This window comes from Phacochoerus africanus, chromosome 3 (genome assembly GCF_016906955.1).
Source record: "Phacochoerus africanus isolate WHEZ1 chromosome 3, ROS_Pafr_v1, whole genome shotgun sequence".
In the NCBI taxonomy this organism is placed as follows: Eukaryota; Metazoa; Chordata; class Mammalia; order Artiodactyla; family Suidae; genus Phacochoerus; species Phacochoerus africanus.
In genome coordinates, this window is record NC_062546.1 from 45,038,795 (window position 1) to 45,061,356 (window position 22,562).

The window sequence follows — 22,562 nt, forward strand, 5'->3', positions numbered from 1 at the left end:
CCAAGGCACTGAGCGGTTAAGTAACTTGTGTGAGGTTACACACTTAGGAAAGAACCCAGAGACTCAGATGTCAATGCTATAGAAAAACCTGGTGGGCGTCCCCCCTTTGAGCATCTCACAGGCCTCAAAGAGTCAGTCCCATTTGAAACTCCTGAGTTCTTTCTCTTCCAGCCTCCCTCACTGTCCCCAGGTCCTCAAACACAGACCCTAAATGGTAGCTTTCTTCCAATCTCCCTCTCCTCCCCACATTCCATCCATCAGCAGGATGGATCACTTCTACTTCCTTGGTACATCCGAAGTCCACTCAGTCCTATGTCTACTGTCCAGTTTAACCCGTAGAGGTCTGATCTGGTGCAACAGCCCAGGCTAATAGCTTTTCCTGTTTCCACACTGTCTTCCTTATGAACGGGTCTCCATACAATAACAATGGTGATTTTTTTTGAAAACTCCCATCAGGCTCCATTGCCCCCTTCTTTAAACTTTTTCAACAGCTTCACGTCACTTAAATTGTCATTTGCGTTTCTCACAGTGGCCTCCCACACTCCAAAACCTGCAGTGTCCACCTGCCTGCCCAGCCTCACCTTGTTTCACTCTGCTCACCCTGCCTCTGCTGTTGCTACTGCTGTGGTCCCTCTGTGCAAAGCAACGCCTCCACTTCTGTGCGTGGCCAGTCTCTTCATGCTTCGGGTTCTCATTTCCTTGATTTAGTCTCTCCATCTCTTTTTTCTCCATCTGGGCCCTCATTCTTAGTTTCATAATAGCACTTCTCCCAGATTGTCATCATACAACTGTCCTCATTTGTTGTCTGTTCCCAACCCCTTCTAATAAACTCCCATCAGCCTATCAGCTCCATGAGAGCAGAAGCCATGTATGTTTTGACCCTTCTGGGTTGTTATGGTGTAGGCAATGCCTGGCACATAGTAGGGACATATTTTTCTTGGCTGAAGGGTTGGATGGATGGAACTGTTTTATTTTTTTGGCTGCGCCCATGGCATGTGGAAGCTCCTGGGTCAGGGATCAAACCTGCATCACAGCAGTGACAACGGTGGATTCTTAACCAGCTGAGCCACCAAGAAACTCCAAGGACAGAAGTATTTTTATGCTCATTCTACTTTAGGAGGGTGATGAGATATGTAATGAGTAGGACTGGTTTCTAATGAGGGCTCCTGCTTGGGATGATTGGGGTCATTTTCCTGATTTTTTTTTTTTATGGCCCCACCTGTGGCATAGAAGGTTAGAGGTCAAATCAGAACTGCAGGCCCACACCACAGCCACAGCAACATGGGATTCCGCCCGCATTTGTGACCTACACCATAGCTCACAGCAACGCCGGATACTTAACCCACTGGGTGAGGCCAGGGATCTAACCCACATCCTCATGAAGACCACTTTGGGCTTTTAACCTGCTGAGCTACAACAGGAGCTCCATTTCCTGATGCTGTAAATGCATTAACCTTTGCCCCTAGGGTGCTGCTGTTGTTTCCCTGCTCACCTATCATAATGTAAGAAATGACAATGTTTGAAGGTCACAGGCCAAGTAGGTAGGCGTCAACACTGGGCCTGACTGATGAGTGATTTAAATGTCCTTTCTTCTTCTTCTTCTTCTTTTTTTTCTTTTTTTTTCCGTCTTTTTGTCATTTCTTGGGCCGCCCCACGGCATATGGAGGTTCCCAGGCTAGGGGTCCAATCTTAGCTGTAGCCGCCGGCCTATGCCAGAGCCACAGCAACGCCAGATCCGAGCCACGTCTGCAACCTACACCACAGCTCACAGCAACGCCAGATTCTTAACCCACTGAGCAAGGCCAGGGATTGAACCTGCAACCTCATGGTTCCTAGTCAGATTCGTTAACCACTGCACCACGACGGGAACTCCTAAATATCCTTTCTAACTTCATATTGTGCATACTTCACACACAGTTCAAATACTGATCCTGGCCACCCCATTAAAAAGGTGAATTATAGGCTATTTTATTTCCTTGTGGCGCTTCCATTTCTAAAATGTCATAACTAAGAGCTGCTACCTCTTGAAAGTCATGAAGGAAAAGAGAAGCAAGACTCTGACCTTCTTGACACTATTGGCAATAGCTTCCTTGTGACCCAAGTCGTCCACAGAAAGTTCGTTTCCGTATTTGTACTCAGGGTGAGCTTCTTCCTCTTGCTCCGCTGTGTGAAAGACAGAAGGAAAACCCATGAAGCCAACACACCACCCTGGGGTCAGGCCTCCCCATCATGTGGGTTAGAATGTAAGCACTTTTAGATGGGAAGGCAGCTAAATGAAAACAGGAATTCTTTAAAAAAGAATTTTTTTTTCAATGAAAACTCTTACTAAACTCTTACCTACTCAAGGTCAAGGAGCACATTTTGTTATTTCTCCTTCATCTAGTATAGTTCTTAATTTTTTTTTTTTTACTGAGGTACTGTTGATTTATTTTCAATTTTTAAAAAATTAAAGTATTGTTAATTTACAATGTGTCAATTTCAACTGTAGAGCAAAGGGATCCAAATATTCATATATATACACACACATATATATGTACATGTATATATATGTATGTGTGTGTATGTGTGTGTGTGTGTGTGTGTGTGTGTGTATTACTTTTCCTATGTTATCTTCCATCATGGTCTATCCCACGAGATTGGATGCAGTTCCCTGTGCTGTACAGCAGAACCTCATTGCTTATCGATTCTACAAGTAATAGTTTGCATCTACCAACCCCAAACTTGCAGTCCATCCCACTCATTCTCCCATCCCCTTGGCAACCACAAGTCTGTTCTCTATGTCTGTGAGTCCGTTTCCGTTTTGTAGATAGGTTCATCTGTGCCATATTTACAAGTGATATCATATGGTATTTGTTTTTCTGTTTCTGACTTTCTTCACTTGGTATGAGAATCTCTAGTTGCATCCATGTTGCTGTAAATGGCATTTATTTCATTCTTTTTTATGGCTTAGTAGTATTCCATTGTATATATATGTATCACAATAGTTGATGTATAATATTGTGTTAGTCTCAGGTGTACCACAAAGTTATTCAGTTACGTATATACTATTTCTCAGACTATTTTTTTGTGGGATCTAATTTTTATTTTTTCTCAATGAATTTTATTATATTTATACTTGTACAACCATCATCATAACCCAATTTTACAACATTTCCATCCCAAAATCTGGCTTAGGTTTAAAAATCTCTTAAGTCAGTCTTTGGGCTCATGGTGAGAAGGGAGCAGGAGTGGGTGCTAAATCAAGCTGGTACCCAGGAGCCTGGCTGGGCTGTGAACAGAGGTGCACTGGTTCAGGAAATGACAAGAACTCTGATATCCACCCAAGGCTGTCAGAGGTGAAAGGACCACCCCTTGGAAAATGAGCCATACCTGGTGTGAGATCTATGTTCCCACAACGCCCGTTTTGCAGGAGCTCCCAGGAATTTACCTAAAAACTAGCTGGGAAGTTCTGTGGTGGCTCAGCAGGTTAAGGACCTGGCATTATCACTGCTGTGGCTCAGATTCGATCCCTAGCTCAGGAACTTCTGCATGTCTCAGGTGCAGCCAAAAAACAAAAAACAACAACAACAAAAAACTAGCCAGGTCCAGGAGACACCCGTAGGCCATAGGACAAGACCAATATAAATCCACAGGGTATGAGGGACCTTTACTGTAAAAAAGCAGTGAATAAACTTCTGAGGGAGGTGAGCAGACACATAAGAATTATAGGATTTTTTTTTTCCTTAAAAAGTATATTCAAAAGGTGTAAGGGAGAATGCAAGACCAGGAGTAAATGAAAAACTTTCACTGATTTTAAGGTGCATTCACCCCTACCCCAGATTTTCATATATCTATTATGGCAAGGTATCCTTTCATTGATGGCATTTTATAGTTCATTGAAAGCATTTTTCTTTCTTAGTCAATAAAATAGTAGCGCCTTCCAATTGATGGTGTTCCAGATTGGGAATTTTGGATGGCTTTTTGCAAGGTGCTATTCCAGGCAGGGGATGAAGGTGAGGGAAAGGAGATAGATAGCCTCTTCTTCTGGAACTGATATCCTGATGTTAGGATGTTCTGGAGGCAGATGATTTAAATCTCTCTCTCTCTCTCTCTCTCTCTCTCTCTCTCTATCGGCTTTGGATAAGAAAAAAGGATTTGAGAAGCTAAAAGAGGTCTTACAATAATCTAGACCAGTGTCTTCACTTTATACCTAAGGGACATAGATTCACAGATATGATTTGACTTGTCTGAGGTCAGAGTTAGAACATGAACCTAGATTTCTCAGGACACTTAGACCGATGCTCTTAATGTGACACTGGGTCTCCATGACCTATAGTCTATAGCCAAGATTTTGAAACCTCTCACCATCTCTACTGAATTTCAATTTCATATCTAGTCTAACCTGCCCATTCAGGTGTAAACGACTTGAATTTCAAGGAGTGAGTCCTAAAGAAGTGGTAGAGACTTAATAATAGCTTTAAAAGGGTTGTATGAATAAAGGTTACCATTTCTTGGAGTTCCCGTCGTGGCTCAGCGGTTAACGAACCCAACTAGCATCCATGAGGACATGGGTTTGATCCCTGGCCTCGCTCAGTGGGTTAAGGATCCAGTGTTGCCATGAGCTGTGGTGTAGGTCACAGATGCAGCTCGGATCCCGAGCTGCTGTCACTGTGGTGTAGGCCAGCAGCTACACCTCCGATTGGACCCCTAGCCTGGAAACCTCCATATGCTGTGGGTGCGGCCCTAAAAAAAGACAGAAAGATAAAGGTTACCATTTCTCTCTCTCTTTTTGGGGGGGGCCGAACCCATGGCATGTTCCCAGGTCAGGGATTGAACCCGAGCCACAACAGTGACAATGCCAAATCCTTAACCACTGGGCCACCAGGGAACTCCAAAAATCAGCATCTCTTGAGTGTGTATGTAGGCACACTCACAACCACATACAATTTTGGGATGACTTGGTACATGCTTTCACTAAGAGCCTTTTCTATTTTTGACAGCCTCCAGGCAGGCCTGCCCTCTTGACTCTGCTTGGTCTCCTCTTGCCTGCTGTGTTGAAGTATTTAAATTAGAGACTCCAGTCATTCATGTATAGTAGGAGCATCCTGTGAGAGCAGGGTAATTACAGCCAACTGGTTGACCAGAACTACAGCCAAGTATGACTGAGGCAACTTAAGAATCATACCTATAACTTGTATAGCAGAAACTTGACATCCTTAGAGAAAAATTCAGGTGGATGATTCTGACCTCTCAACTATGTTCCTACTTGCATATGATCCCACATGAGTATTTCTGTTAAAACTTCAGCAAAATTGTATCTTCAGTACATTTTGGAAGAACACGGGAGTAAATAGAGGCAAATACTTTTTTTGTCTGTAGGAATAATTAACATATGCACAAAAGTTGAGTAAGTACTCTTAAGGAAAATAAGTGGAATCATACTGACTTTCAGTTTATTTTATTTTATCTTATTATTTTTTTTATTATTTTTATTTTTTTTTGGCACTTTTAGGGCTGCTTCTGCGGCATATGGAGGTTCCCAGGCTAGGGGTCTAATCGGAGCTGTAGCCACGGGCCTATACCAGAGCCACAGCAATGCGGAATCTGAGCCACATCTGCAACCTACACCACAGCTCATGGCAACGCCGGATCCTTAACCCACTGAGCAAGGCCAGGGACCGAACCCACAACCTTGTGGTGCCTAGTCAGATTCGTTAACCACTGTGCCATGACGGGAACTCCGGAATAATTTTTATATAATAGTCATTTTATATAAATTCCAAATTTTAGGAGCTCCCATCATGGCTCAACAGTAACAATTCCAACAAATATCCATGAGGATGCAGGTTCAATTCCTGGTCTTGCTCAGTGGGTTAAGGATCCAGTGTTGCCATGAGCTCTGGTGTAGGTCAAAGAGGCAGTTCGGATCCCATGTTGCTGTGGCTGTGGTGTAGGCCAGCCACTGCATCTCTGATTCGACCCCTAGCCTTGGAACTTCCATATGCCATGGGTGTGGCCCTAAAAAGACAAACAAACAAACCCCAGATTTTAGAAGTATTTTGTCGATCTTGTGAAATATATTCCTTTCAAGATTTTATTTTTAGGAGTTCCCGTCGTGGCTCAGTGGTTAATGACTCTGACTAGGAACCGTGAGGTTTCGGGTTCGATCCCTGGCCTCGTTCAGGGGTCAAGGATCCGGCGTTGTCGTGAGCTGTGATGTAGGTCACAGATGCGGCTCAGATCCTGAGTCACTGTGGCTGTGGTGTAGGCTGGCAGCTACAGCTGTGATTAGACCCCTAGCCTGGGAATCTCCATACATTACGGGTGTGGCCCTAGAAAAGCCAAAAAAAAAAAAAAAGACTTTATTTTTAAATCTTGTTCAGGTTTATTATTTGCAAAAAATGTGAAATAATATAATAGGCAATGTGGCAGAGTGTACTTTCCAAAGGCACCTGTGATAACATCAGCTTCCCTCTTATTCTTCTATAATGTGACCCTGTTCCTGAATGTGGGTGGGCCCTAAGATTCCTCCAGTGAATAGAATATAGAGGAAACAATGATATGCCAGTTCCAGACCTTGCTCATAAATAGTTTAGAAGCTCCTATTTTCTGGGTATTGGATCACTGGCCCTCAGGATGCTTGGGCACCAGGCTGTGAGCTGCCCAAGCCACGTGGAAAAGCCACATGGGGGTGCTTTTGTCAATAGGCCCAAGTGGGTCTCCTAACAGACAGCCAGCAACAACTGTCAGCCATAACTAAGCCACCTCAGACCTCCAGCTCCACTGAACCTTTAGATGATTCTAGTCCCAGATGTCATCTGCCAGCCACTGCATGAGATTCCAAAGGGACAGCTACCAACCTGAGCCTAGGTGACTCACAGAACTAGGAGGGATAATAATGAAATGTTTTTTTTAGCCTCTAAATTTTGGCGTGGTTCGGTACACAGTAGTAGAAAACTGTAACGGGCATTGATTAAATACTGTCAGGGATCTCTGGCCTCCCAGACCCTCCCTGTCCTATAAAACATGAAAGTCAATCATGTTACCGTGATTTGGTCATTTATGAAGTCTGTTCCATAGGCAGGCGTCTTTTTATTCTTTTTACACCTGCACCTGTGGCATATGGAAATTTCCAGACTAGGGATTAAATCGGAGTTGCAGCTGCCAGCCTATACCACAGCCACAGCAACGCCAGATATGAGCTTCATCTGTGACCTACACGGAGGGTCCTCAACCCACTGAGTGAGTCCAGGCATCGAACCCGCATCTTCATGGATACTAGTTGGGTTCTTAACCCACTGAGCCACAATGGGAACTCCCTCAGGAGTTTTAATTAAATAAAATTAGTTGATTCTCACAGCCTTAAGGTTTTTACCTATAGCATCAAACTTTCCTAAAATCTACTCTTATCTTCTAGATATTTACATAAAAAATAAAGTTTCTATAAGTATTTCTAAATGGTTTAGCCCAAAGAGTATTTAGATTCAAGGCACTAACCAAGACATGCAACACATGTCCAAGTTACTCTGTTAATCAATTCTCATGTCATTTTGTTAATCAATTCTCATAAGACATAATGAACAAGTAATTTTCTAAAAAACATTCCAAATATTTCAAACAACCCATTGAAAACCAAAGATTATGGTTATAGCTATAGGATCAATGTAAAACAGAAACTGTAATAAATATGAAAATAGTTCAAGCAAGGCTGCCTTTGCTAAAATTATCTACCTATAAATATACATATAAGCTAGATATAGATAATTCCGGTGAGATGGTTATTCGAAAGGATTTGAACTTGAACGTTTTATACTGGCTCTGAGTTTCCAGGTCACTGTATGTGCACACAAACCAATTACTTATTGAGAGGCTCTACCTGTGTTTCTTTCCTTTTAACTCATCTTACTGTTATAATTAGTAACTACACTGATATCACTGATGTTCATGTTTTGTTTTATAAGAAGGGACCGCAAGAATGTTCTTTTTATCCTAAGCCTTGCCCTCTACAGCAAGTGCTTCAAGGACTCCCTGGCTGTGAATTTCTGCTCAACAGCTGAATGCACAGCAGGAAAGGGGGTGACTAAGCCGCGAAAATCTAGTGTGCAGGTAAATTCAAAGTTATACTGCTTGGAAAAATAGCCCCAACTAGCCAAAGATTAAGGTTGGTGCATGAACCTGATGATTAGGAATTAAAACATCACATTATATAAAAGGGTCCACAGAGAGAGATGCATGTTTTTCTTATTTTAAAAACTATTTTTGTGCTGTGTAAATTAAAAAAAAAAAAACAACTCACCGCTTTCGATTTCTTCTTCGTTGTCATCCTCTAGGATATTCACAGGGGCAGCAGATTCTCCTGCTTCCATCATGCTTTTCAAAGCTTCAAGCTGTTCTGTTATCAAAAATAAACAATAAGGAGATGGGACAGGTTCTGGATCACTCATAAAATAGACATGAAGAATGACACAGAGAAGGGAATGAAAAGGGAAGGGAAACCTATAGTCAAGGTCCCTGCTGGTTCTGCCAAAGTCTCAGTCAGGGCCACTGTCTCCATCATCCAGGTGACCTTGACCCCTTGCAACAAAAACATTATCTACACATGACCCACAACCACTGAAATGTGGGGGGAGTTCCCCACATTCTGGTCACCAGGTTGAGAAATCATAGCTCAGTCACTTCAAAGGATTTAAAGCTTGATAACAAAAGCCCAGAATTTGGAGCATCTGGCACAGATCAAGGTTTATGGAAAATTATGGTGAGGTGACAGAAGAAAGACTGAAAAAAACTTTAGGAAAAAATATTTGCAATGAACATAATCTTAGGATTATTATCTTAACATGTTAAAAAAAATCCTTAGAAGTCAGTAAGATAAAGACATACGAAGTAATATCTTTGGCTATGCCAAAGGTATGTGGAAGTTCTTAGGCCAGGGATTGACCCTGTGCCACAGCAGTGACCTAAGCTGCTGCAGTGACAATGTTGGATCCTTAACCCACTATGCCACAAGGAAACTCCTGAAATCATTTTTTAAGTGGGGAAATGTGTAGGGGTAAGTCATAAATAATAATAAAAAGTAAACCAGTTATCAAAGACATACAAGTAAAAAGATGAAGTACCATTTTTTTTTTCTTTTGTGTTGGACACACATATAAAAAATGCCCAACATAGAGCATTAAGAATATTGCCAGGAGTTCCCGTCGTGGCGCAGTGGTTAACGAATCCGACTAGGAACCATGAGGTTGCGGGTTCGATCCCTGCCCTTGCTCAGTGGGTTAACGATCCTGCATTGCCCTGAGCTGTAGTGTAGGTCGCAGACACGGCTCGGACACCAAGTTGCTGTGGCTCTGGCGGAGGCTGGCAGCTACAGCTCCGATTTGACCCCTAGCCTGGGAACCTCCATGTGCTGTGGGAGCAGCCCACGAAATGGCAAAAAGACAAAAAAAAAAAAATATTGCAGTGGAGTCCTATGTGGCTCAGTAGGTTAAGGATCTGGCACTGTCACTGGAGTGGCTAGGGTTGTTGCTGTGATGCAGATTTGATCTCTGGCCTGGGAAATTCCACATGCTGTAGGCGAGGCCAAAAATAAACCAAACCAAACCAAACGAATATTGCTGGCAAATAGGTACTCTTCCTATATTACAATGAGGGTATAAACTGAAAGACAATATAACAAGATATATCATGATATAAAATGATATACATTCTTTGGCCACTCAGCCCTAATTGTACCATTGATTCCAAGGAGAAGGCTGCATAAATGTATAAAATGTGTAAAATGAACATTCAAGCATGTTTACCATAGTTTAATTTCATAGCAATGAAGGTCCATCAACTTAGGATTTGTTCAATTACCCTACACTCCACATAATAAATTCTGTGCAGTGTTTTATACACTAGAATTAAAAATCTTTTTATACATTAGAATTAAAATTAGTATATGGATTTATATGCTACTGGATATGGGCACACTTAATTGGCTGAATTAAAAAGGACTCCAAATAAATATTTTTAATATGACCCCAGTTTGGCTAAAAATGTACCTACGTAAAAAATGTACTTGTATTCTCCAAAGAAGATATACAGATGGCCAACAAACACATGAAAAAATGCTCAACATCACTGATTATAAGAGAAATGCAAATCAAAACTACCATGAGATATCACCTCACACCAGTCAGAATGGCCATCATTAATAAATCCACAAATAACAAGTGCTGGAGGGGCTGTGGAGAAAAGGGAACCCTCCTGCACTGTTGGTGGGAATGTAAACTGGTACAGCCACTATGGAGAACAGTTTGGAGATACCTTAGAAATCTACACATAGAACTTCCATATGACCCCGCAATCCCATTCTTGGGCATCTATCCGGACAAAACTCTACTTAAAAGAGACACGTGCACCCGCATGTTCATTGCAGCACTATTCACAATAGCCAAGACGTGGAAACAACCCAAATGTCCATCGACAGATGAGTGGATTCGGAAGAGGTGGTATATATACACAATGGAATACTACTCAGCCATAAAAAAGAATGACATCATGCCATTTGCAGCAACATGGATGGAACTAGAGAACCTCATCCTGAGTGAAATGAGCCAGAAAGACAAAGACAAATACCATATGATATCACTTATAACTGGAATTTGATATCCAGCACAAATGAACATCTCCTCAGAAAAGAAAATCATGGACTTGGAGAAGAGACTTGTGGCTGCCTGATGGGAGGGGGAGGGAGTGGGAGGGATCGGGAGCTTGGGCTTATCAGACACAACTTAGAATAGATTTACAAGGAGATCCTGCTGAACAGCATTGAGAACTTTGTCTAGATACTCATGTTGCAACAGAAGAAAGGGTGGGGGAAAAATGTAATTGTAATGTATACATGTAAGGATAACCTGACCCCCTTGCTGTACAGTGGGAAAATAAAAAAAATTATAAAAAAAAATGTACTTGTATGTACTTGTGTCTACAGTACATGTATATATGTGTAAAATATATAATTTAGTAATGTTTTCTTATCATATTTTTCTTTGCTATTTTCATTTTCCTATGGCATTCTTGCTTTCGCAATAAAAATAAACTGTAGTTAATATTTTAAAATTTTAATTTAGAAAACCCAGGGAAAAACCATAATGTAATCATACCAATATTTGATGCTATTTATTCAGCAAACTAAGAGTTCTGTTGGAAGAAAATATTTTCAAAGAAAAAGAAAATGTCTTAGGAGAACACAGGGGAAATGTCTAGATAAAATCGTCTCCCGCGAGTTCTCGCCGTGGCGCAGTGGAAATGAATCCGACTAGGAACCATGAGGTTAAGGGTTCAATCCCTGGCCTCGCTCAGTGGGTTAAGGATCCAGTGTTGCCATGAGCTGTGGTGTACGTCGCAGACATGGCTTGGGTCCCAAGTTGCTGTGGCTGTGGTGTAGGCCAGTGGCAACAGCTCTGATTAGACCCCCAGCCTGGGAACCTCCATATACCGTGGGTGCGGCCCTAAAAAGACAAAAGACAAAAAAATAAAATAAAATAAAATAATCTCCTGAACCAGCCCCGCCACACACACATTCACAATTCTCATATTTCCTAGGATTCCTAGATATGTATCACAAGGGGAAACTGCAAAGGGAAACTTTTTAAGAGGATTTCACGGTGTATACAATGATAAACTCTAGTTCCTTCTTTAATTTTTTATTTTATTATTTTGATTTTATTATTATTTTTATTATAAATCAGATTCATTTCTGATGCGCCACAAAGGGAAATCCAAACCACAAGTTCCTTCTATCTTGATAAATTCTAAAATGCCTCTTTCACTTTTTTCTCATCTTTCCTTGGGACCCTCCACATTCTTATCTAAGAATACCTGAAAGTGTTTTCCTACTGTGGGAACAGGTTGATGTAAGAACTAAACTTGAATGGGAAGGTAGACACCTGGCTCTGAACAGTACATGGCACATCACCACCAGACTGCCCCCTGCCTTCCCCCATCAGTGGTTTTAAGGTATATTTCATTCTAGATAGCTGAACCGCCCAAACATGCAACCTAGGTCTGCATGCTTCCATAATATGGGAGCGTATCTGACTTACTTTTTTCCACCTCAGGTTTCAGCCGTTTATTTTTGATGAGTATTTTTCTTTTGAGGTCATTCGGGGATGGCAATGGCCTGCCTGGTTCCAGCTAGAGAGAAACAGAAAAGGCTGCATTCATGAGGGGTTATACTTCTCATCTTCATTCAGAGCCCAGAATGAGTGCAAAGGCCTGTTACTCCAATGTCCACTAGATGGCAGTCAGCACAGATTTATACCTTCACCCTCCAATCCAAACTAGCCCCTATTTTGCCTTATACTAACACTGTGAACTTAGCATCCACAGGGTCCCCAGAGGTTTGCAGAGCTGTTCTACCCTCCCCCAGGAAGCGGGGTCTGATCTGTGGTGGTCTTGGGGAAAGGGCTCCAGCTCAACCCCAGGCCCCCTTTAAGCAACTAGTTACTTAAGTAACAAGGGGTTAGCAGGTCATCAGGTGCCTTCCCAGGAAGTCAAGAGCCCCCAAGCGCTGGGCTGTACAGCAAGCGGGTCTGCTCAGAAGGGTCATCCAGCCTCAAGGCTCAATAAGAGAATCGAGAAGGAAATGGTCCTAAGGGTTGAAATCTGACCTCGACTATGGTTTCATTTGCTTGGATTAAGGTCTGCAAAGATGTTCTTTTTTAAAATTATCTCTGATCCACAGAACTGTGTCATATCTAGTCATCCATTTCCCACCACCTCATCATCCATCGGTACATCCACCTACCCTTCCAAGTGTCCATTCATTTTCCAAACTAGTTTTTCTTTTTTTATCTTTTTAGGGCCGCATCTGTGGCATATGCAGGTTCCCAGGCAACGACCTGAATCAGGGCTGTAGCCACTGACCTACATACACCACAGCCACAGCAATGCCAGATCTGAGCAGTGTCTGCAACCTACACAACAGATCACGGCAACGCCAGATTCTTAACCCACTGAGTGAGGCCAGGGATTGAACCTGCATCCTCATGGATGCTAGTCAGATTCATTTTCACTGAGCCATGACGGGAACTCCTTCTTTTTCCCCCCAAACTAGTTTTTATATGACTTATACATGCAAGGCACTGTGCATTCCTATGTCCATCTTGCATCAAGACAGCCCTTTGCAGAAATTCTGCTCCCTTGAAGAAACCTGCTGGAACTGGTCCATCCTCAGAGATCTCTCTTGCCCCTGGAAATCTACATCAAAGGCCATCTTCTTTTTTCCTTATGGTTTTACATTTGTATCCTGTGCTCCCCTCCCCAGATTGAAAGCTTTGGAGATCTTACTCTCATTTTTGTTATCTATGCTTCCCATAATCGTTCAGGCAGGCACACATCACAAAGAACGCAGAGGTCTTTCCGTGAAAGCAAACACCTTCATCCAACAGAGAAAATGGAAGAAACAAAGGGTCTGGGTAAAACCGAAAATGAAATCAGGGCTATTTCTCAGTTTGGCTTCCCTGAGAATCAGTCTGCGACAAGGATGAAAGCACTGGTAATGTATTTGGGCAGCAGCGCCAGGGAACTCCAGCAGAGGAGGGGCCAGGTGAGAAGGAGATGGGCAGCCAATAAAAGGTGTGTTATCAGGCAAGTTAACACTGTGGGGACTGGAGTGCGATCCTGCTGGGGAGCCTGGGGAGGCGGCGGGCGGGGGGGAGGGGGCAGTAGGGACCCTGTGCTCAGAGCCATCCCTCCTGAGGAGTTAGGGAGCACGCACGGGGTGGCGGTGTTAATTCTCTGGCACTTCTGGCCTGACTTTCCTGTGTGGGCAGAGCTCCCAGGACCAGAGCTTTCCCCGTGGGCAGCAGCTGGGCGCTGGCAGAGGCAGAAAGTCAGGCCTGTGTGCAGGGAATCAGGAAGCCCTGCCAGGCGGTGGATGGGGTGCCTGCAGGAACAGCTTCAGCAGGTGGCAAATATCCTCCTCTATGTTTTTGTTTCTGCAGATGAACTTCTGAAAAATCTCATTGTTCATCCACCTGATATGTTCCCAGGTAGCCCAGAGCACCTGGTCAGTCAAGGTGAATTTTCTGCTGCTGCCTCATGCTACTGTGTTTGGGCCTATCAGCTGCTTATTGATAGTGGGGCAAAGGGGAAAGGTGGGGGGAGGGGATAAATTAGGGGGTTGGGATTGACACACACAAATTACTTTATATAAAATAGATGGGTAACGAGGACTTACTCTATAGCACAGGCTAATCTACTCAATACTGTGTAATAACCTACACGGGAAAAGAATCTGAAAAAGAATGGATATATGTAGGAGTTCCCACTGTGGCACAGTGGAAACGAATCCAACTAGGAACCATGAGGTTGTGGGTTCAATCCCTGGCCTCGCTCAGTGGGTTAAGGATCTGGCATTGCGGTGAGCTGTGGTGTAGGTTGCAGATGTGGCTCGGATCTGTTGTGGCTGTGGCTGTGGTGTAGGCTGGCAGCTATAGCTCCAATTGGACCCCTAGCCTGGGAACCTCTGTATGCTGTGGTTGCAGCCCTAAAAAGCAAAAATAAATAAATAAATAAACGTGTGTGTGTGTGTGTGTGTGTGTGTGTGTGTGTGTGTGTGTGTGTGTGTGTAACTGAGTCACTCTGCTGTACACTGGAAACTAACACAACTTTTTAAGTCAACTATTCGCCAATAAAATTTTTAAAATACTATACTACTGTAGAGTGGTTTATACTTTCATTCCTGTAGCTTTTTTGTTACTCCTAATATCTTTGACAGTGGATCTTAACCATTTGGGGGTTATGGATTCTTGTAAAATCTGATGAACTCTCTGGAATGACTGGATACCAAAGAAAATCAAATTGTATTCAATTAGAATGAGCTCACAGGGCACAGGTTAAAAAGTCTTTGCTGGGAGTTCCCTGGTGGCTCAGCGAGTAATGGATCCAGTGTTGTCACTGCTATGGTTCTGGTTACTGCTGTGGCACAGGTTTGATCCCTGGCTCGGAAACTTCCCTATGCTGCAAGCATGGCCAAAAAAGAAAAATACTTTGTTTGATGAAAGAATTAGTAGGTGTAAAAATGAGGTGCAAAAACATGCACATGACATTGCCCAAGATTTTATTTTGGGTGTGGGAGCTGGAACTGCAGGCTCCTGTGATTTGATCCATGGAACTTCCCAAAGCAACAGGCTCCCATGGGTGCTAAACCCTGGATGCATAATTTAATACACCTAGAGAGTTTTTAAAAACACCATGATCAGGCTGAGCTTGAATCAATTAAATCAGAATCTCTGAGTGAGGATGAGGCAGAGGTATGTTTCACGGTTCCCCCGGGTGATTCGAACCTGTCACTGAGGTTGAGAATGACCTCCAACTCCAGACTCCTGGCCAGTGGGCACTTTATGACATCTTAGAACAGAGGTCTCAGAAACCAGAGACCCTACGATCTTCCAAATTTAATCGAACCAAATGTTTACTTTATGTCTCTCCCTACACATCCTCTGAAGCATGACGGAAGCTTTCCTATCAATGAATTTAAATAAACATGAAGGTCTTTAGCATTAGTGCTTCAGAACTACTTGACCCTTCAGAAATGAATTTCAAAACAAATCCATTCATGTTAGAAATATGGTTTGCTAAAAATACATACTGGATGAGATTCAAGTGCTTGTTTCAACAGGAGATCTCCGAATAGATCTTCGCAATATTTGGACATCTTGTACTGTTGATATTTGCTGGAGAGAAAGAACCGACATTTGTAAATTCAACCATCCATTAACTGTCTAGAATAAGAAACATCCATTCCTAAGTGATTAAAAACTCCCAACCTGCAAAGTGTTTGACTGTCCTCTTGAAGCTAATGGGAGATGTACCGTTACACACCACAAACTCTAGCGACTTTAGTTTTAAAAGAAGTAGATTAGGGAGTTCCCCCTGTGGTGCAATGGGACTGGTGGCATCTCTGCAGTGCTAGGATGCAGGTTCGATCCCCAGCCCGGCCCAGTGAGTTAAAGGATCTGGTGTTGCGACACCTGCAAGCCATGTCACAACTATGGCTCGGATCTGATCTCTAGTTCAGGAACTTCATATGCCACGGGGTGGCCAAAAGAGGAAAAAAGAAAGAAAAAAAAAGAAGAAGAAAAAAAGGAGTATATTTTGCCTCCAAACTAAGAGCTGGTCAGCAAAATAAAAAGTGTCTTTCAAGTTCATCAGGTCTGACTACAAATGTACTGCCAAGGCTTCCAACTCAATGGAATTTTGAGCAAAGTGTCCTGCTCTCTGACTTTCTGTTTAGAAGAAGCATTGCTAAGACATATTAATCTACTCAATAGTTTGCAAAAACCTATATGGGAAAAAGAATGGATATATGGATATGTATGACTGATTCACTTTGCTGTACACCTGCAACTAATACAACATTGTAAATCTACTATACTCCAATAACATTAAATTTAAAAATAAATTTAAAAGCTTAAGAAACTGGAGTTCCTGTCGTGGCGCAGGGGAAACAAATCCGACTAGAAACCATGAGGTTGCAGGTTCGATCCCTGGCCTTGCTCAGTGGGTTAAGGATTCGGTGTTGCCATGAGCCGTGGTGTAGGTCACAGATGTGGCTCGGATATGGCGTTGCTGTGGCTCTGGCATAGGCCAGCGGCTATAGCTCTGATTCGACCCCTAGCCTGGGAACCTGCATGTGCAGCAGGTGCGGCCCTAAAAAGCAAAAAAAAAAAAAAAAAGTAAGAAACTGAGAAAAACATATTAAGATGACTTTTTTTTTAAGATGACTTTTTTTTTTTCCTCCCATGAGACCAGGTGTACTTACCACTTCACAAAAGAAACTATTTGGTTATTTGAAAAGATGTTGACCAGGGATGGGAACTGGGAAACAACACTTAGAGACTCGAGGTAGAATCAATCATTATACCTGCAGTGATTTTCAAAGGAGAGAATTACAGGGTATTCCGATGTGACAAATGCCGTTTCCTTGATGGCTTGAATAACATCCTTTAAAGATAAAGAGTGTTAATGAGAGAGGAGAGAGAAGAAATAAATTAAGGCACCTGAAACCGACTGGAGACTATTGATTTGAGCTTTTCAGAAAATCTCCTTTGGCAATTCAGACCTGGAGAATCCATTTACCCCAAGAAGCTGGGTCCCCTGTGGTTTTAGATCCAGGCCCAGTTAATGGTTAATGAGACTTCTTTTCAAAGCTATCTTTTACTTCTCCAGAATTATGGTGCTATTAACTGACAAGACATTTCAACTCAATGGCAGTGCGGTTTCCTGCTGGATCATTTGCCATGAGGGGTTTAGAGCTCACCTTTCTTGCTGAGAAGCAGGTAAGTTTCCCTGCAGAGAGGTTTTGACAAAGGACCCTCCTCCTCTTCCTCCCACCATGAGGAGAAGTGTGTTGGTAAAATCTGTTAGACAGTTAGAAGTTGTATTGACTTTCCTCTGCCTCTGGGACCCACACATAGGCTACATTTCATTAATGCGATGAAGACTCCTGTGAACTGATGCGACATTTGCTATATACCCCTTGTCTTATATTTGCCTGGTGAAAGTGGGGTGGGGGGGTCACGGGGGTGGGGGGCTGGTCTTCTTGTTCAAGCAACACATGAGGTAAAACAGGGAAGTACCCTGGACGCCCCTCTTTGAACTGAGAGCCCGGTCATTTGAAACAAGTTTGAATGAGCTGAGCAATTCCTTTCTGTCACTCTCTCTCAATAGATGGCTGGTCCAGCTCTCTGCTTAGCTTTAGAAAGCCTGGTTTCAGACCAATATATCCATAAGCAGAGCATCATGTTTAGTAAAAATCCTCAAATTTTTACTGGGTTAGGCAAGTTCCATCATTCAGTTAGTTGGGAAAATATCTTATAATAGTTGTCTGGGGAAGTCGGGTTGAAAGGATAATGGCCTAGATTAGGCAATCTTGGAGTATTTTATTTAGGCATCCTTTTTTTTTTTTTTTTTTTTTTAATGGCTGTATCCACTGCACATGGACGTTCCCGGGCCATGCCAGAATGAAACCTGTGCCTCCACAACCACCCGAGCCACTGCAGTCAGATTTTAACCTACTGTATCATAGCAGGAGCTCTATTGAGCATTCTAATCTAAGGTGGTCCTTCACCGATTCTCACTTGAAGTTTCTTCCCAGATAAAAATGCCTTGAATTACTTCCCAAGTATTCTTGACTGTCCACTTGAGCTGACCAAGAATTACTTCTTTAGGAAAATCTTGGCTCCTCCTGTTGGTTCCCTTTGTTCACCTCCAAGCTGAGGAGGAAGAGTCTTCTTTCCAGCTTAAGCTTCCTTAGTAGGTTCCTTAGTTCTATGAAAAGGATGTCAACCTTTCCTGTCAGTTTGGTCAGCTAGGCAAACTCAGGACTTCCCACTTGAATATACTCTTTTTTAAAATTTTTTTAATTAATTAATTAATTTATTTATTTATTGTCATTTTGCCTTTTCTAGGGCCGCTCCCTCGGCATATGGAGGTTCCCAGGCTAGGGGTCCAATCGGAGCTGCAGCCGCTGGTCTACGCCAGAGCCACAGCAACGCGGGATCTGAGCCACGTCTGCAACCTACACCACAGCTCACAGCAACACCAGATCCTTAACCCACTGAGCAAGGGCAGGGATCGAACCCGCAACCTCATGGTTCCTAGTCGGATTAGTTAACCACTGCGCCACAAAGGGACCTCCTTGAATATACTCTTGGTACTTCTCAGGGAGTCTCATCTTGAAGTCACTGCTGCTCCAAACTCACCAACATCATGGCTAAGAGAAGTGATATGCCTGGAGGGTCACAGGTCTAGGTGTCTGTTTTTAAAAACACCTCTGGGGAGTTCCTATTGTAGCTCAGCAGGTTAAGAACCCGACTAGTATCCATGATAATGTGGGTTCAATCCCTGGCCTCACTCAGTGGATTAGGGATCTGGTGATGCTGCAAGCTGCAGTATAAAGTCAAAGATGTGGCTCAGATCCAGCATTGCTGTGGCTTCGGTGTAGGCTGACAGCTGCAGCTCTGATTTGAACCCTAGCCTGGGAACTCTGGCCTCAGGTGCAGCCCTAAAAAGAAAAAAAAAAATTAATTAATTACAAATAAAAATAAAAACACCTCTGGGAGTTTCTTCTATGGCACAACGGGATTGGTGGCATCTCTGCAGTGCCAGGACCCCTGGCATTATGCATTAGAGGATCCCATGTTGCTACACCTGAAGCATAGGTCAAAACTGAAGCTCAAATCTGATCCCTGGCCTGGGAACTCCATATGCTGCAGGGTGGCCAAAAAAGAAAGAAAGAAAACCAAACAAACAAATCTCTGGTGATTTTCCACATGCTGGCAGAGTTCTGAAAACCATTGCTCCAGAGGCTGCACTGCCTCTTCTGAGTTGTACGCAACTGCCAGAGATTGATGTACTTGACATACTGGCCAACCACAGAATCTCATGTTTTGACTTGACTTCTAACAGGACATCCCTGGAGCACATGGAGGAACTTTCTAAGAAACCAGCCTTCAAATTGTACATAAAGATCACTGAAAGGCCATGACTTAAATGCTGATCTGTAAAACCATAGATTACATGCAGTGAGCATCTTCGGGGAAAAAGCTTCTGTCTGGAGTCAGTACTGGGAATAACTGATTCTCTGGACCAACCACTCTATTTTGCATTTTACAAATCCTGTGAATTATCATGTTTCTCTCCTGGCACTGAACTCTAGAAAGTTTGGAGCCCAATTTGTGGTATGGCTTGACAGTTTCCAGGATTTCTTGATAGGCATTCATAAAACTCCGATCTCTCTATCTCACTTTCTTACCCTTAAAGGCACTCTTTATAATTATTTTCTTTCCTATATCCTATTTATCTTTTTATTCCACTACGGAAAACAGTATGGTGGGTCCTCAGAAAGCTAAAAAAGAGTTGCTATGTGGTCTCTCAAGAATAATGCAGAATAAGTAAGCAAAAAAGTAGAAATGAAAATGAGAGACTCTTTTAAAAGGAAGTGGAACAAGGGAGATTCTGGTAGAGAAACCTCATTATATGGCACCATCACCATTTGAAAGCAGATAAAGTAGCATGTAGGAGATATTAAAGTGGAGAAAACATTTTTCTTGCCTTTCTCTGCAAAACTAGAAGAAAGGAATATGAAGGTAAGATGCCTGATAAAATGAATAATTTGTTTTCGCCACTCCATCTCTCTGTTTCCACAATAGTTTGGAAGAGGCTATGGTGATGTGATTTTAAAACTTACCTTGGAACCCTTCTATACTGCTAGTGGGAATGTAAATTATTGCAGCCACTATGGAAAACAGTATGGGGGGTCCTCAAAAAGCTAAAAAAAGAGTTGCCATATGGTCCAGTAATCCCACCCCTGAGCACACATCTGGAAAAACTCTAATTCAAAAAGATCCATGCACCTCTATGTTCACAGTGGCACTATTTACAATAGCCAAGTCATGGAAGCAACCTAAATATCCACCCATAGATAAATGGATAAAGATGTGGTATATAAACACAGTGGACTATCACTCAGCCATAAAAAAGCATGAAATAAGGCCATTTCTAGCAACATGGATGGATCTAGAGATTATCTTACTAAGTGAAGTAAGTCGGAAAGAGAAAGACAAATACCATATGGCATCACTTACATGTGGAGATTAAAATATGACATAAATGAACTTATTTATAAAACAGAAACAGACTTACAGACATAGAAAACAAATTTATGGTTACCAAAAAGAAAGAGAGTGGGGAAGGGATAAATAGGAGGTTGGGCTTAGCAGATATAAACTACTATATATAAAATAAACAACAAGCTCCTATTGTATGGCACAGGGAACTATGTTAAATACCCTGTAATAAAGTATAATGGAAAAGAATTTTAAAAAGAATATATATGTATGTATAGCTGAATCACTTTGCTATACATCAGGAACTAATACAACATTGTAAATCAACTATATTTCAATAAAAAAAATCAAAAACAAAAGAACACCAAAACCAAACAAAGAAACTCACCTTGAAAAGAATATCTGTGCACATTGCTTTTCCATGAGTTATTATTGGTTCTTGGTCCTCACCTTTTCCATCCCAACAGTCAAGTTCAACACATCTAGGAACACGGTGATTTTACAATATTGAATCTTTACAATAAAGTAGTGTGTGTACAAATGAAAAGACATCAAAATAACTTTCTATAGAGACAGAAAATGGAATCAATGAGTTAAAACAATTATTTCATGGAGGGGGCAGGGTAAAATTGTATTATACTTTATGCAACTAGAGATTATCATCTTAGTAAGTCAGAGAAAGACAAATACCATATGATATCACTTATATGTTAAATATAAAATATTGCACAGATAAACCCATCCTACAGAACAGAAACAGACTCACAGACATAGAGAACAGACTTGTGGTTCCCGAAGGGGTAGGGGAGGGAGTGGGATGGACTGGCAGTTTGGGGTTGGAAGCTGCAAACTATTACATTTGGAGTGCATGAGCAATGCGGTCCTACTGTATAGCACAGGGAATTATATCCAATCTCCTGGGATAGACCAGGATGGAAAATAATATTTAAAAAAGAATGTATATTATATGTATCACTGAATCATTTTGCTACACAGCAGAACTTGGCAAAACATTGTAAATCAAATGTACTTTAATAAAAAATGTTAAAAATTGTATTATACTCTCCAGCAGGTTGGTGTCATCAAACAGGTACTACTGGAATTTAAGAGAGACTTTAAGAGATATAATAAGCAGTGTGGTTCTGGACGAAATCCTAGCTATGACAAAGCTGTCATAAAGGACAATTTGGGGACGATGGGAAAAATTTAAACATGGGCTGGATTTTAGAGGATGTTAAAGAAAACTTTTTTTTTTAGGTGGAATGATGTTACTTTGGCCATGAATGAAATTGTTCTCATTGGTTCAGTGGGTCATACTCAAGTATTTCAGAGACAGATGTAGTGACAATGTCTTTTAAAATCTTTCCATATACACAAAAAATAGTGTATAATGCACAAAATAATTACTTTATTTTTCACTTTCAGCATGTTGCTATATTTTAAACTTGAAATAATTTCCAATTTCTGTAAAACGAAAACCACTTAAAATAATCTTTGTTGTCAGAGAATGAAATTTTAGAATTTTTAAAGCTAAATTTGCAAAGTGCCTAGGATCAATAGGAAACTTGGAATGACTTCTTTTTTTTTTTCAATTTGAGGAAATTTTTTGTTTTATTTTTTGGCTTCTCCTGTGGCACATGGAAGTTCCTGGGCCAGGGATCCAACCCGCACCATAGCAGCAACCCCAAGCCACTGCAGTGACAATGCTAGATCCTTAACTCACTGTACCACAAGGGAACTTGTGGGCTAATGTTTTAAATTTACAGTAAAAAACATCTTTGGATCCAAAGGAGGACTTGAGATCTTCCTGGGGGCAGATACTGTTCTCCCTTTTTCAAGGTTAAACGCCCATCATAATCATCCATTAAACAGAAAGACAAATGTCCTTTTCACTCTGAATGCTACTTGCTATTTTGCAGAGAAAGGTAAATTCAATCAAAGGGCATCATAGACAAAGAACAGTGT

At 41.9% G+C, this 22,562-nt stretch overlaps 1 protein-coding gene across 7 annotated transcripts in view; it reads right to left on the minus strand.

The window, feature by feature from the left end:
- Nucleotides 1–22,562, minus strand: part of PLCB4 (phospholipase C beta 4) — a 485,858-nt gene that overhangs the window by 88,160 nt on the left and 375,136 nt on the right. For all 7 annotated transcript variants that reach the window (XM_047771687.1, XM_047771685.1, XM_047771688.1 and 4 more), the window contains 6 exons: nt 20,986–21,079; nt 16,892–16,971; nt 15,617–15,701; nt 12,066–12,156; nt 8,276–8,371; nt 2,063–2,163 (listed from right to left, as the gene is read on the minus strand). In XM_047771687.1, coding sequence (XP_047627643.1) covers nt 2,063–2,163; nt 8,276–8,371; nt 12,066–12,156; nt 15,617–15,701; nt 16,892–16,971; nt 20,986–21,079 — 547 coding nt within the window. The remainder of the gene's footprint in view (nt 1–2,062; nt 2,164–8,275; nt 8,372–12,065; nt 12,157–15,616; nt 15,702–16,891; nt 16,972–20,985; nt 21,080–22,562) is intronic.